At 44.8% G+C, this 14,986-nt stretch overlaps 1 protein-coding gene across 2 annotated transcripts in view; it reads right to left on the reverse strand.

Moving 5' to 3' along the window:
* Positions 1 to 14,986, reverse strand: part of LOC102300507 (tenascin) — a 46,832-nt gene that overhangs the window by 1,703 nt on the left and 30,143 nt on the right. Inside the window, exons 7-19 of one of the 2 annotated variants that reach the window (XM_042215511.1) lie at positions 12,742 to 12,895; positions 11,705 to 11,974; positions 7,342 to 10,323; positions 5,439 to 5,561; positions 4,722 to 4,865; positions 3,239 to 3,358; positions 2,920 to 3,069; positions 2,704 to 2,846; positions 1,831 to 1,963; positions 1,599 to 1,750; positions 1,233 to 1,329; positions 823 to 978; positions 112 to 275 (exon numbers count right to left, since the gene is read on the reverse strand). In XM_042215511.1, coding sequence (XP_042071445.1) covers positions 112 to 275; positions 823 to 978; positions 1,233 to 1,329; positions 1,599 to 1,750; positions 1,831 to 1,963; positions 2,704 to 2,846; positions 2,920 to 3,069; positions 3,239 to 3,358; positions 4,722 to 4,865; positions 5,439 to 5,561; positions 7,342 to 10,323; positions 11,705 to 11,974; positions 12,742 to 12,895 — 4,788 coding nt within the window. The remainder of the gene's footprint in view (positions 1 to 111; positions 276 to 822; positions 979 to 1,232; positions 1,330 to 1,598; positions 1,751 to 1,830; positions 1,964 to 2,703; positions 2,847 to 2,919; positions 3,070 to 3,238; positions 3,359 to 4,721; positions 4,866 to 5,438; positions 5,562 to 7,341; positions 10,324 to 11,704; positions 11,975 to 12,741; positions 12,896 to 14,986) is intronic. The other variant, XM_042215512.1, reaches the window with a different exon arrangement.

Consider the following 14,986-nt stretch of genomic DNA (forward strand, 5'->3'; position numbering starts at 1 on the left):
CACACACACACACACACACACTTGTTTTTATACTTCAACCAGCTCCATTTCAAAGTTGTAGCAGGTCCTTGAAAATAAGTAAAATCCGTCCGAGCGACTCGATGACGTTACCTGGTGTTTGGTGTTGATGCCGTAGAGGCCGTTGAGGTTTGCCTCGTGGCAGTTCTTGTACCACCAGCCTCCTCGATAAGACATGGCGCAGCGGGTGATGAAGGGCGCCAGGTCCCGGTCTTTGGTGGAAAAGATCCGGTTGTTGTGGTAACTGAGAGAGTCACCTGAAAGGATAGCACGGTAGGAAGTTTCCTTATTAACAAATATAATTTTATTTACTTAAATGATTCATTATCTCCGGATCCTTGAGCTTTATTTAGATGACTTAATTCAACTGTTTGTGAATTTTAGTCTTTGTGGAAATAAAACCTCAAACTCGTTTCCCACAACAAGAGAAAATAAGAAACTGTAACCAGGAAGTGCGATCACAAAGGTTTGTGTTGGGCACAAGTGCAGTTGGCATGGACGTGTGTGAGAAGCAGCAGCCAGCTATGAGTCAGGCTGACCTCTGATGATACACGACCGTCCAGCAGGTTTCAGTCTGAAGTGTCCCAGACCAAGGAGGCCAGGAGTGCAGGCAGGGGCATGCTTTTAGGGGCCTTGCCCCCCAGTCTGGACATTACAGTAGGACAGAGGTGACCTTGGTGTGATGGCTTTTTCTGACTGAATGAGACTCAGACACATCAGGATGTTCAGAGCAAACATCTGAACCTGAATCGAGCTCGGCGGTGCTGAAAACCTTTGATCACCTGTTCCAGGTTCCCGTGTTACCTGCGGTGCCGCTGTATCCTCCCACAGTCAGTTTGTAGTTCCTCTTGGCCACCTCGAACGTCGAGTACTGAGCGAACACTGACTCGTCGCCGTCTCGCAGGTCGACCCGCAGGCTCATCCTGCTCATCGCTGTGAGGTTGTGGATACTCGCGAGTCCTGAAGGGGCGAGTTTATCGGGTTTTATTACAGGAAACAAAATAAACAACAGACATACTGAACAGAAAAATGAGAAAAGGCTGGGATGAGAATGTCTGTCTTTCCAGTTAAACTGGCGCTGTGCTCAAATCTGCTGCTTTAACTGCACTCTGTGGAAGCTGCATCTGCCATCCGTGTTTCCAAATATGTTTCCTCACCACACGGAGCCTGGTCCTGTGCAGATTTGTACTCAGATATTAAAAAGCATCTCTCACCGAGCCAAAACTCTCCATTCACGTCCCCGAATCCTTCCACGTACTCGTTCCAGCGTCTGAAGAAATTCTCGGAGCCGTCCTTCCTCCGCTGGAAGACCTGCACACAGGAAGCCAAACACCCGAGACCTGCTCAGTGCAGGCGGCGCTGACACGAGGCTGCCTTTGAAAGCGAGCCGGTCTCCATCGAGTCCCGTAAAAAGTTTCCTTCTTTCAAGTTTTACTGTTATTTATTTTTCCCTTCCGTCTTTAAAGATCTTTTTAACGGGCTTCATAAATACTGCTGGACTATATTGGAAGTGTTTTATTAGTAATTAAATTAGGCAAACACACGTAAAGTAAAGACGACTCTGTGGTGTGGGTTTATACCGTCCAGCCGCCACCGTCTGTCTCCATGTCGCAGGAAACTGTCACTGGCGTCCCGTGTCTGCCTTGAGGGAAAATCTCTGCCTCGCCTGAAGTCACGATGCCGTTCAGCAGCTCCTGAGAGCAGTCAGTGGGGAACGGGTACCGCAGGGTTCCTGAGGAGGAGCAAGACGGAGGGTGAGGGTGGGAGGAAATCTCGAACAACAACAGCACTGACGAAGGCTCGAAGAAGTACCGGTGGTGAATTCTGTGGAGATGGCGGACGTGTACTGTCCTCCTCCTTCGGCCTGGAGCTGCAGCGTATACGTGGATCCAGGATGGAGTCCAGTCAGGTTGTACTGCATTAACGAGCCGTCCACAATGACCTCCTGCCGCCGGTACAAACGGAAATCAGGCCTCACGAATGTCTGAGATACGCACGCTATTATAAACATCAGGTCAAAATAAACAGGAACGTCTCAGCCACGTTTTCCTTTGACGGTTGGTGAGAAACAACCATCAAATTCAACATCTGCTGATATTCACGAATAAATAAATAATAAAATGAGTCTGAGGTTCTCTTTAAGGTGGTCGCCATGTACACATCTGGACCTCTTTAAGTTTAAACTCTACAAGGAAGCTCAGTGTTCACACATCTGGGAGTTTTCCCAGGTGTTCACCACCACCAGCGTCTAGACTCCAGGGTCCTGCTAATCCCTATCACTGCTGCGATTCTGGAGTCTGCAATAACAATAACTCGAGTTTTCCTTCTAATGATTGATCTTTATATGACTGAAGATTCAGCAGTTCTTTGGCCATCGACACAATCGTCACTCCACACCTGTACAAGTGTAAGCAGTGTGAACGTCCACAGAGTGACCCAAAAGAAGCAGCTGTGCTGGAGACAGTCCAGATGTGCACACGGTGAGGACAAGAGGACTCAGCAAATATGTTATTCGATTTTCTTTGGTTCAAAGAGGCGATGCTAAGCCGGACGATTGTGTTCTCAGAAGTTAAAACACAGAAAAATCATAGGAGGAGGCGTAAAAAGAACATCAGCCTCGCTTCCTGTCGTGACTTGAACTCGAGTCACTGACTAATCAGGAAATCATTTTTAAAACTTGCTCACCTTCATTTCTTTGTCTTTAGCCTGATAGCTCAGTCTGTAGTTACCAACGGGCTTTGATGGAGGTTTCCATGACAACGTGGCAGTGCGTGGAGTCACGTTGCTCGCCTGGAGGTCTTGCGGGCCTTCCCCAACTTTCCCCGAGCCTGGAGAGGAACACTGATGAGGTTCGTGTTTGTTCAGGTCACAAACCAAACTACAGACAAAGGTGGTGCTGACCGCCGGTGGTGGTGAAGCTGGTGGTGGCCGGCGAGCTCTCCCGGCTGCCCAGCTGGCTGGTTACAGTGACGGTGTAGGTGGTGGATCCCTCCAGGCCGCTGAGCTGCTGCTCGGCTGCGTTTCCGGACACTGTGACCTTCACCTCTGAACCTACACAAGCAAACTGCCTCATTCAAAACGATGATCAGACTGGGCGCTTTAGTCAGACACGTAGGAGTACAACGAGGAGCCGTGGGTGAATTTAAGACACGCAAGAGAAACTGACATGATGCAGACATGATGAGTTTGCATTAACAGTGAGATGAGTCAGCCTGCTCACCTGTGCCCGCGCCGTACACGATGGAATACTTATCAACGGCTGCCAGCGCTGGACGCCACAATAACAAGGCGGTGGAGTCGGTGACGTTTACGGCACGCAGGTGTGTCGGCGGGTCGGGCACTGAGAGACACATAAAGGTAATAATGGTTACGAAAAGAATCATGACCTCCCAAAACAACCTCCCATCATGACCACCCATCATGACCTCCCATTACGACCTCCCGCTCCACAATTATAACAGCAACATTTCAGCTATATCGGTTCAACTTGAAGTTCAGTGCAGTAAACATCACGGCCACGGTGAAGAAAGTAAAATGCCAGTTAACCAACTAACGATTAAAATAAATCTGTATTGTAATACTGAAGTTTTTACTCTACATTCATGATTTAAAAGCCTAAAAGTAAAAGTGAAATGAATACTTCTATAATTCTCCTGAAGTTTCTCTCTCAGTTTTCCACTCCAGAGGACACACGGCCCAGTCTGATAATCACCAAATACATACAACAACAACAACCACCTTTATTTATAGAGCACATTTAAAAACCAACGGCATGCCAAGGTGCTTAACATAAAACAAATTAACACAAGTATAATCAAAGTCATAAAAACAAAAAATAAAAGTGTAAAATTATGTTCACAGGAAAAAGCCACCAATAGAAAAAAGTATAACTATAGCACGATATAACTATGCCATCAAAACACAATGGCGATATGACATGCACAGCGCAAATAAAAGCATGATAGGAAAATTAATAGAATAAATCACTGCAAACAAGGCCAGCATTTCACCGGTAGAAAAAGCAAGATTAAACAAATACGCTTTAAGCCGTGATTTAAAAGATTGAATAGAGTCAGACGCCCGGATGCCAATCGAAAGGTTGTTCCACAACTCTGGTGCAGCCAGAGCAAACGCTCGATCACCTCTAGACTTCAGCCGAGATCTAGGCTGCACCAGCAGTAACTGTGAGGATGATCTTAAAGCCCTAGCAGGAACATATGAGCTTAGGAGTTCCTTAAGATAGTTTTCTTATCATTGAGGATGAGAGTATTTGCCAGGAGCCATTGCTTGACCTCACTGAAGTTTGTAGACTGATCACCAGTGAAATATGCAAAGATGAGAAAAAGCCTCCAGTTTCCCCGTGAGACTCTGTGTTTAGGATGGGAATCATCTGAACTGCCTTCTCTGCTCTTTGAAATAACACAGACGACTGGAATAAATCCAGCACGAGTCTCCTCAGACGAAGCATAAAAACCGTGCAGCTCATTTCCAGGTCAGCACCTGCTGCACACACTACCAAGCTACCAGTTCTCATATAGAAGCAAAAACATGTAAAAGTAATTGCTTTTCAGTGTAAAAAAAAGCACAAAAAATGGAAAACATGAAACTGTTTAAAGAAACCATGTGTGGATTCAATTATGAACTTTTACAACAGTGTGTCATCTCAGGCTGAGATAAACAGTGAACAACAGCGCGTGACTCACGCGTCATGACAAAGTCTTTCACTGGATCGCTCTCGTCCAGTCCGAGGGTGGAGATGACGGTGACCTCGTAAGAAGAACCAGGTGAGAGCTTGGATAAACCCACGGTGGAGTCCTTTGAGTCCAGAGACACCGACACCGGCTCGCCTGCATGCACAAACACAGGATTAGTTATTTATTCATGTAATCCTAATAGACGTTTGCATGTAATAAAAAGTCATAAATTATTCAATATTTTTTATTTTCCATAAAGTCTTGCACCAAATCATCAGTCGCCTCAAGGTGCTTTAAATTGTACGGCAAGGATCTAACAATCACACAGAGAAAACAATGTTATTGAACTGAACCAAACCTCTGATGGAACAGACGTCTTTACTCATCAGCTGTGACCTCGCTCCCTGATCTAGAAACTGGACATGACCTTTGCTTACGTCAGGGGTGGGCAATCTCAGGCCACGAGGGCCGGTGTCCTGCAGGTTTAGATCTCACCTTGGGTCAACACACCTGAATCACATGATTAGTTCATTACCAGGCCTCTGGAGAACTTCAGGACATGTTGAGGAGCTAATTTAGCCACTTAAATCAGCTGTGATGGATCAGGGACACATCTAAAACCTGCAGGGACACCGGCCCTCGAGGCCTGGAGTTGCCCACCCCTGGCTTACGTAAATATTCACTAGCCAATAAGAAATGAAGCACAATAGGAATCCAGGCTCTCACCATCCTCTGCATGGGTATATGTGACTTTGAAACCGCTGACGGGACTCTTTGGTTTGGTCCACGACACCGTCACAGAGTTTTCCGTCACCTTACTGAAGACTATGTTAGAGGGAGGCTCGGGTCCTAGAGGGCAGATCGAATATAACGAGAGAGGGGGGGTAAACGAAAGGCAGGAAGGGAAGTGGAGGGAAAAAAATCAATAAAAGACAAAAACAAGCAGCAGAAATACAAAAATTCCACAAAGAGAAAGAAAAAATAATAACTGGGTTTGTGAAAAACACTGAAGTAGAGTGAAAAGAGTCAGGAGTGAAAACAGTGTGCACAGTATTATTTATTCATCCACACATTTGCTATTAGTGCTCCAATGGGTTTCTGTGTATATATGTACAATGCAAACATATATACAGTATACAAATCATATACAGACATATAAAGTAACAATTAAATGCAGATGGCTCCTGGGCAAAGGAGGGAGTGACGACACAGTAGTTAGCTGCTCGGTCTCACCTGAAAATAAAAGGCATGGCAGGAATAAAGGACGTTAAAACAAAGGAAGATAAAGAGACCACTTGACAAGATTATTCAGAGTGAATGAACACAAACACATTAAGATATTAATCTAACTGTTTAGAGCTGGAAGTGAGAACCAGGAAACGATCGGGAGAAGTTAATTTTCCAAAACTCAGAAGGACTCGGTATCACTCAATAAATGATGTTTGTTTTATGTTTTGCACGACTTAAGCTGTATATTACAAAAGAGAATTAGACTATTCTTTGTAATAAAATCTATGCTGTACTGTATAATACTGACAGTATGCATCAGTACTGTAAAACGCTGATTTACCTTAAAATGTTCACATTTACAGATTTACTAATTGATTTACTTTTTCGTTTTTAAATGCGAAAAGTTAAAACAGACCAAAAGTAGAGAGACCAGCCGTGGTCTTACCCTGGTTTGGGAGAGAGGTGAAGAGGTGTCAGTGAAGATGGCTGTTAGCTTACCCTGAGTGAGAAAAAACCAGAGTAGCAGTGAATGAAGAGAGTTACGTTGTTACTGATGTCTTTGATGTCAACTTAGTTGATCAACTAGTTTGTATCAACAGTGCATCTGAGTGGAGTTCCCCTAGGCTCAATCCTGGGTCCTCTTCTGTTAATCATGCCCAACAGAGTTGGAATGCTGTTTGGTTTCTTGTACATAAAATCTTCCCTAATGTTTGTACAAAGAGAAAAAAACAAAGATTCGCCCTCTTTTTTTATTTTTTGTAAAGAATTGGTAAATTTTCTGCATGTGGCAGTCTAGTAAGTTCTGCAGGTTGTTTGTTAACCAAGTTAGGCCAGTACAAACTAAGAAGACTATCTGGCAAACAGCTTTGTAAACCCACATCTGAGGGTTGACATCAAATAACTGGATGGACAGGGTGTTGATCTTTATAATGTCATGAATATGAGTATTTGTCATATTCACGAGAGCTGAAGAATGACTGCACAAATATAATATGAACAGAAAACACAAGTTCATGAGAGTTTTTTCAAAATCAGTATGTGTTAATAAGAAAGTGAGTTATACTGAACCACTGTTTGAATGACAAACACAAAGTGATGAATGTGGAACTGTAAATCACAAGCTTACAGTCTTCAAGAGCGCCACAGCATCCGAGCTCTTGAAACCACGATGGAGGAAGCATTTAGTGGGTAAGCACACATTTCTAGTCACATTTAAGACGAGTGATTATTAGTTATTAGCACTTGAATGAACAGTCTTCTGAATGATCCAAGACTGACGCGGGTACAAGATCAAAAAGAAAGAATCGAGCCGTCTGAACGAGACTTGACAACACTGACAGTAATTTTGAAGCTTTGCACAGTAGAAATTCAGCTTTTCTACTGTTACAATAGCTTGTACCTGTACTGATGACAAGCTTGTGCAGTCTGGACAGAACGCCAGGGCCCTTTCCCAGTAAGGTCAAGGTGTACTCGGGCTGTGGGGGCAGATCCTCAAACCGGAAGGACCGAGCTGAACCAGGAAGGACTTTTTTGAAGGTTTTTTCATTTTCTGTTGGTTTTACTATTGTTTTGCTTTGGATTTTTGGGGCATGAGTTACAAGGCTTCCAGGCACTCTGTTCTCATCTTCACTACCTACATTTTGGGAAATGGTGTCCCTGTTAGGCGTGTGATTCGTCTTCTCTTCTTCCCTGCCTCCCTCTTTGCCAGAATCGTGGTAGCCGTGCTCTTTTTCTTTTGGCTCTGTGTCCTCCTCTTTTCCGTCTTTTCTCGTCACAACAAAGTTTTTGTACTTGCCTTCAGGTGAGTCCCATATCAATGTGAATCCATCAGTGGTCTGGTTTATGACTTCCACAAAGTCCAAAGGTTCCCTTAAGACTCCAGACGAAGAAAGATCTGACGTAGGATTTGTCTGCTTAGTTTTACTTTCAAATGTTTGTGGGTTCTCACTCTTTTGGCTACCCCCGGTGTAGTGTCTAATGTGGGTGGGATGCTGTGCTGGAACAGTTTTTGCTGCTGGTTGTCTTATTGGAAATGTGACTGAGCTGGAGGGTCTTGAATTTGGGAAATGTTGTTTTGTTGGTCTGCCTTGAATTCCAGTCCCATTGCTTTTGCCAGGATTTCCGTTGTCATTTATTTCTTGCAGCTTTGAATCAGTACTGCTAATATCTTCTTCTCTCCCCACAGCTCTGTCTCCAGTTCCTAGATTCTCAGTCTGTGATCGGACATTGGTTTGACCATCTATCTGGTCAGCTGCAGTATCTTGATCTCCTTCTCTAATTGGAATTTGATGCGTAGGGTGTTGGACATTCTGGCGAGTTAATATGCTTCCCAGTTGGCCAGTTTGATTTCCAGTGCTGCCTGCATTTACCTCTTTGTTTGGGAAATACTTGTGAGGAGGATAGTTATACGGACGTTGAGGTATTCTTTGGGTTCCGTTTTTTAAACGTCTTTCATATAGTTGGCGAGAGATATAGCCCAGTTTGGTATTTGGGCGATGGAAGGAAGACATTCCTCTTCCTCTGAGTGTCCGATTAAACTCAGTGGCTGAACTTGTGGAGGAGATTCTTGTCCCAAGTCCACCATCATCTGCATCTCTCACAGGCCCTTTGGGAAGAGAAGGGGCTGACGTAGCTGTTAACTCATTGGAAACCACCTGCTCTTTGCGTGGCTCTGTTTCACGGTTCAAAGGTCCAATACGACGAGTTTGATTCTGAAAAGGTCCCCCTTTTAGAAAACGGCAATTCTTGAATGGAGGACAGCGATTTGCTATCCTTTGTCTTTCTATCTGCACATTTTTTTGGTTTTGCTCGACTCCAGATAAGTCAGGTGTAGCTGTCCCATTTTTTAACCCAGTTGTATCCTTCACTGGTACACTTGCCTTAACAGAGGATGATTCCTCAGAAGCAGATATAGATGGTAAAGACAACAGTTCGCTCGTCGGCCGATGTTTGTTCTCTGCTGTCATTTCAGGACTAAGGTTCATACGATGGGAGGGGAGACGGAATCTAGAATTTATATGGGTTTTGTTCTGAAAAGGTCCAAACTTTGCGTATGGACGGCGTCTGATTCCATATTTAGGAGTGTTCATTCGAGGTACCCCACCTTCTGGTGGTGGTTTTCTATCTGTGGGTGGTGCAGGCGCAGAGATACTTCTGCTGCTTTCACTTAGCTCATTGCTTGAATGTGAATCAAATTTATCAGATCTGGAAGGGGATGATGATGTTGTTGGAAGGGACAATGATGTGGATGGAGGTGGTGACAGTAAAGATGAAGGTGATGATGGAATTAAAGACATTTGCGAGGACGATGAACCTGCCGTTGATCCATCGGAACCAGGTGAAGGTGGGGATGGTGAGGATAAAGGTGATGGTGGTGCAGCTGGAGAGTGTGATGTCCTTGAGGCTGATGAATGCGATGATGATTGTGACTCTGAGGATGTTGAAGAGGATGAGAGCGATGGCAGTGGCTTCAGTCCTCTCAAAATCTGTTTCCCAATTATGTCTGCATTGACTGAGAGGTTTGATGATTTTGACAGGTGAACAGAAAATGTTGAGATGTTCATACTATCAAAAGTGTCTTTCAAAAGTTTATGTAAAGGATCTGGTTTATAATCAAGGTCTGGCTCTGCAGAAGGCGGTGAACCCAGGTCTGGACTTTTCTCTACCATGCCAGCATGCTCAGCCCCCCTACACCCATTGCCTCTATCTTTTAAGGGGAGTCTCGAATGTGTCACTTTGATTTTATTTAGACATTTCTTCTCTTGGCTTTGAACGGTCCCACTTGGTTCTGGAGAAACGAGACCAGTGTCATTTCCATGGCCTGCAATGCCAACATGCGGTGGCCCTTTTAAGTCAGCAGCAGCCGCTGATTCCTCTGAGCTACTTTGGATCTTTGTTTCTGAATCTGTTCCAGGCAGCATAGCTTTATTTTTATCAACTCTGTCAGAGCTGGATGCCTCTATACTTGGGTCTGACACAGACTGTCTGATGATGGGGACACCTGGTTTAAGGTTTTTATTCTCCAAGACTCTTTTAAAAGGTCTCCTTCTGGGCACAACTCTTGTTGCATTGAAATGCGGTTGCTTCCTTGGCAATATGGACTTTCCGATGGGTTTGGGGCTGGTGCCATTTATTGAAAACATTTTATTGACCAGAGGTTTAGTTCTGGCAATTATTATAGGAGTTGAGGAGTCTTTGTCCTTGCTCACATCTTCTGTCTTCTCACGCTGGTCAAATATTTGTCCCTCGGCTGATGGGTTCAAGTCTTGGTGTATGCTGCTAACATCTTGGTTAGGTGCTAGGGAGGCCTGGGTAGTCAAAGTGGACTCTTTGGAAATATATGGAGGGGAAGCTGCCGTGGGAAATCTTGGTAATATCGTTCCTAAGGATGTAAAGGCAGTGAGTATTTGGATTAAGTGTTAAGATCATCATAATATGCCCTTAATACTGAAGAAGTCACACCTAACAAAGAAAGAAAAGCAGGGTTGTTAATCATTATTGTTCCTTTAAGGAAACCTGATTTACAACAGTTTGCCAGCCCGAGCAAACCATAACTCAGGTCAGCAGCATCCATGTTCAACCTGCAAGGAGAATATCATAATGTCATTATTGTTTTCCTCGGACAAACCTGTTCGTATCACTGTTGAGAAAGAAATACAACGACTGAGGTTAGAGGCAGATAAAAGTACGTTTTCTTCTTGAGGGTCGGGGGAGGACATCGACTAACGTGTTGTATATGACGTAATTCATTGAATGATGAGGTGTCGGGACACAAAGGCTCACTTAGCCGAACAAAAGCTGTTATGGCCCGAGCATAGCCTGGAAAAGAAATCTTTGAACAACAACGACCTGGATTCCTTCCTTTTATTTCTCTCTCTTATCAAATTTCTAACTTTTTACTCAGCAGTGAGTCATTTCAGACTAACTTTGGGGTGATAACTAACCAGAGGCTCTTATTAAAGCCAGACGTAACAAGTCCTGCTGTGAAGCCTCAAGGTGAGGATTTTATCTTGGGTTTTTGTGAACATACAGCACAACAGAAACCGTGAACACTCGTATGGATGCACAGAGTCATACGTGGTCATGCATGTTCTGCTTTAGCTTGTTTTTTGACTGTAAAGTTGCAAACATCATACTGCACTTTATTAAATTAATCAATCAGGCCAAAGCATCATTTTCTGAGACTTTAACCGGACTTATTTTTCTTAAACTATAGGAGAATCCTCCGTCTGTCCTTTAGAAAGCTGTGAGGTAGCTCTGCATTTACTGTTCAGACCAGAAACGTTATATACACTTCATAGTTCTAACTAACATTGTTGACCACAAATTTCATATAAAATGCTTAACAAGCAGTAACCTTCAGTTCCTCTAACATCCATGTGAACTGGACCTCTCGACTGCTGTTGGAGACTCGTGGAGCATTTGTCATGCAATTATCTGATAAATATGTTTGGCTTACTGTCAAACTGTACTAAACACTGGAATTGCTATTAAATGTAGTAGTCGACCAGCCAAGAATTTAATTCCTTTTACGTTATTTTTTAGCTCCTTAGCACTAATTAGCAAGTATCTGACAGTTTATGGATGCAGCTTACAAACAAAGCTAGTGAGCATTAGCTAAATATGATTTAAATGAGGTCACTTCTGACATATAAAGTTGAGGCTATCTCCATTATCTACATACAGTCAATGGCGTGAGCTAAGAAAAATGATTTCCAGGACGTTAACCTGAGTGGAAGCAAGCTGTGATTGGCTCTACTCACCGGGGACTACCTGGGTGGTCTCTGGAGCGCTCCTGCTCGTGTCTTTCTCTGCCACGAGCAGGATGTCATACAAACGCCCGGCCTCCAGCCGCTGGATCTGTGCGGAGTTCTGGTCAGCTGGGATGGTCATTTCTTGACTCCTCCCCGCTCCATCATTTGGCGTTACGGTGAGACGGTACCTGTCAATCTCCCCCACTGTCGGCTCCCATTGGACTACCGCAGACGTGGACGACATCTTGACAACTCTGAGGTTGGTGGGACCAGAAATGACTGAAGGTGAAGAAAACAGAAGAAAGTCCAGCACACGCCAGGTGAATGTTTTCTTCCAGGTAACATGAAGCCGTCTACCTGTTCCTGTTTACCCCCCTGACTTGGATCGATACACTTCCACTCGGTTTTTGCCTTTTCTAAACTCCTGCAGACTGAATCGTCCTCTTCATCGCCAGCCACCGGGCAGCTTCTCTGCAGCTGCCACAGATTACATCTCCCACAGGAAGGGCAGCGAGAGTGAAATGTTTAAGCTCCCGCTGCCAGTTTGGTGATTTGAGCTGCTCTCAAGTGCCAGCATGCTAGTCAGAGGCTCCTTTCTCTAACTTCAGGCTCTTTCATAAAGCAGGACCAGCGCACAGTTACTTTCTGGTTCAGGTATCAGAGTTGAAGAACATGCCTTTTGTCAGGACATCTGCACACAGTGTGTATTTGGGGAATACTTGGTGTTCTCAGAATGGTTACAACACAAAACTTGACGTGATAAAACGTAGCTACACCCATCACACCTCCGAAACACCATCACGGTATAACTCCTGTAAACCAGCCAAAGAACTAACACTATTAAGGAGGATAATTCAGTGCAGAGTGACTAAGAAGTACACAAGTTATTCAAAGTCAGTGTAGTCTGTATGACTTTCCTCATTTTTAATGGTTATCTAAGTGTTAAAATCATTTCCATCTGTGGAGGGTGGAAGCGATTGTGGCTTCAATTTAGTAAGAAGAGAAAAGCAGAGGAGTTTCTGACAAAGAAGGAAACAAAACCTCACGTGTCATGAATTCAGCGGTGCTCTCGCCTCCTCTCCTGCCGTCGATCTCTCCCACGATGCCGACTCTGTAATCCTGACCGGCCGCCAGGCCCGTCTGGGTGTAGGTGGTCAGGCCGCCTTCCACCTGCGCAGTTATCTGCTGGTCGCTCTCCTTCTGTCGGGTCAGGACAGACAGAGAACAGTCAGAACTTCCACAGACACGCTGTCAGATGCTTCAGGTGTTCATTTGTCATCCCCGTGTTCCTGCAGACACAAAGCTTTGCATCATAAGATGGATTCTGGGCATCTCCAGCCTTTGAAATCGTTGTTGTATTTGATCAAGTTAGTGTCGTATCACTCGTCAGAGGTCTGCTGCACATGGAAGGCAGGGAGGTACCCGAAAAGACCCAAACAATGCAAGTGGAAATAATCTTCTTTTGAAAATAGTGGCCTGACTGAAGCAAGGTCAGCATGACAACAGAGGCACAAACGAACCACGATGCTGTGTTTCAGTTATTGCTGTAGGTGGACGCCGTACGGCATCTGGCCCACGTAACATTTGGCTGTAACTGAACCCAACGTGGCTTAAGCTATTGGAGTGATGATGACGGTGAGAGAGAGCCTGAGTGGAAACACCACTCTGTCTGTGGGGCTTCCACAATCAAACTTTACTGAAGCAAATGAGAAACAATCAGGAAGCAAATCAGTGACATCGCCGCACGTCTGGAAACGGCTGTTTGTGGTTTGTGCAGCATGTCAGGCTCATTCAGGGGAAACTAACCCTGAGGTTAACCCCTAACCTAAACTAGTGGGAGGACACAACGTAAAGTCTCCGATGTACGAAAAACACAGAAGGAAACACTTCACTTTGATCAGCGGCGTCCGTCACCTGGGGACATATCTGCCCCTCCCACTCGTGTGCAACCTTATCATAGTAGGAAAATGAGGTTTATGATTTGGAGTTACAGGAAATGAAGGAATTCGAAGAGATTCATGAATATTTCCTCTCTGAGGGTCGTTTCTCATCCAACCGTCTCTGATTTGATGTGTGCGAGTGCACAGGAGCTGCTTCTCTTCAGGTTTGTTGTTGTTTGTTGTTGTTTGTATTGTTTTCATGTGTTTGTAACTCTGTCCTGAATGTTGTTGATAAACCCTGTGACAGACCTGCCCCGCCTCTCGCCCTGTGCTGGGCAGCGACTGAATGAACCTGCAGAGTCAGCGTGAGGCCTGGACTTCATTCATGAAAGTCAGACCATAGATCACAACATTAACATCATGTTGTCGTAAATACGAGTTGTAACTGGGGGCAGATAAAGTTCCTGCTTCTGCTTCACCTTCTTGGCTGAAGCTCGTCTAACAAAGACGCCTCAGTCTCAGCGGCTGCAGGATTTCAGACGACCCTTTGAAAACCTTTAGGTGACGTCAGCGCAGTGATAAGAAATGCATCAGTCCACAGCTCAGAGGGAAAATACCCCAAATTACGACGTCATTCCCATAATTTCCGTCTTTCATCTTTTCTAATTCAGGCTCTTAAGAGAGAATCGAGTCTCTTTGTGTGTCGGAGCCTCAAACTGCCCTCCAATTAAAGGCTGCTGCACTTTTAATGCCTGGATACTGTGTTGTAAAGTAAATGGACCACAGCTGGTTGCCATGCTGGTCTCTATGGTGACTTCCTGGCGACGGAGCTCCAGAGGTCATTCTGGATCTGCGTCCTCGATCCAAACACGACATCATTAACATGGAGGCTCCAACAAGTTCACAGTACGCCTAAAACCAGGCCGAGGCTGCGTGGCGTCGCCACGGTGACTAAACCAGCCGCACAGCGACTCTGCCTCTTTACGATTTCATGGTTTTCTCCGATATAAAAATACATCTTTGCGCCGTCCTCTTCTCCGCCTGGGTGTGTCGACGAAGCCTGGACTTTGTTCCCGTTTAAGTCCCAGAATAAGAAAAACCTCAGCATCGTCAGGAAGCAGAACAGCAGGTCAAAGCGAGCTCGTGTTAAACCCTGTGCGGCTTTTTTAAACTAACCGTCAGAAATATTTTCCTCATATATTAAAACGTTCTTCCAGGCAGGAAGTTCAGCCTGGTGGATCAGCTGATTTGAGTGTGAACAGCTTGTTTATGTTTTCTACTCTAAAAACAATCCTTGTTTCTATTTTTCTAACATGTTTGATAAAGTAAAACTGCTCTCATGAAGTCACACATGTCTGCACTGACACACACACACACACACACACACACACACACACACACACACACACAC

The sequence above is a fragment of the Haplochromis burtoni genome, unplaced genomic scaffold (assembly GCF_018398535.1).
Source record: "Haplochromis burtoni strain Fernald_Lab_line unplaced genomic scaffold, NCSU_Asbu1 Contig_740, whole genome shotgun sequence".
NCBI classification, from domain to species: Eukaryota; Metazoa; Chordata; class Actinopteri; order Cichliformes; family Cichlidae; genus Haplochromis; species Haplochromis burtoni.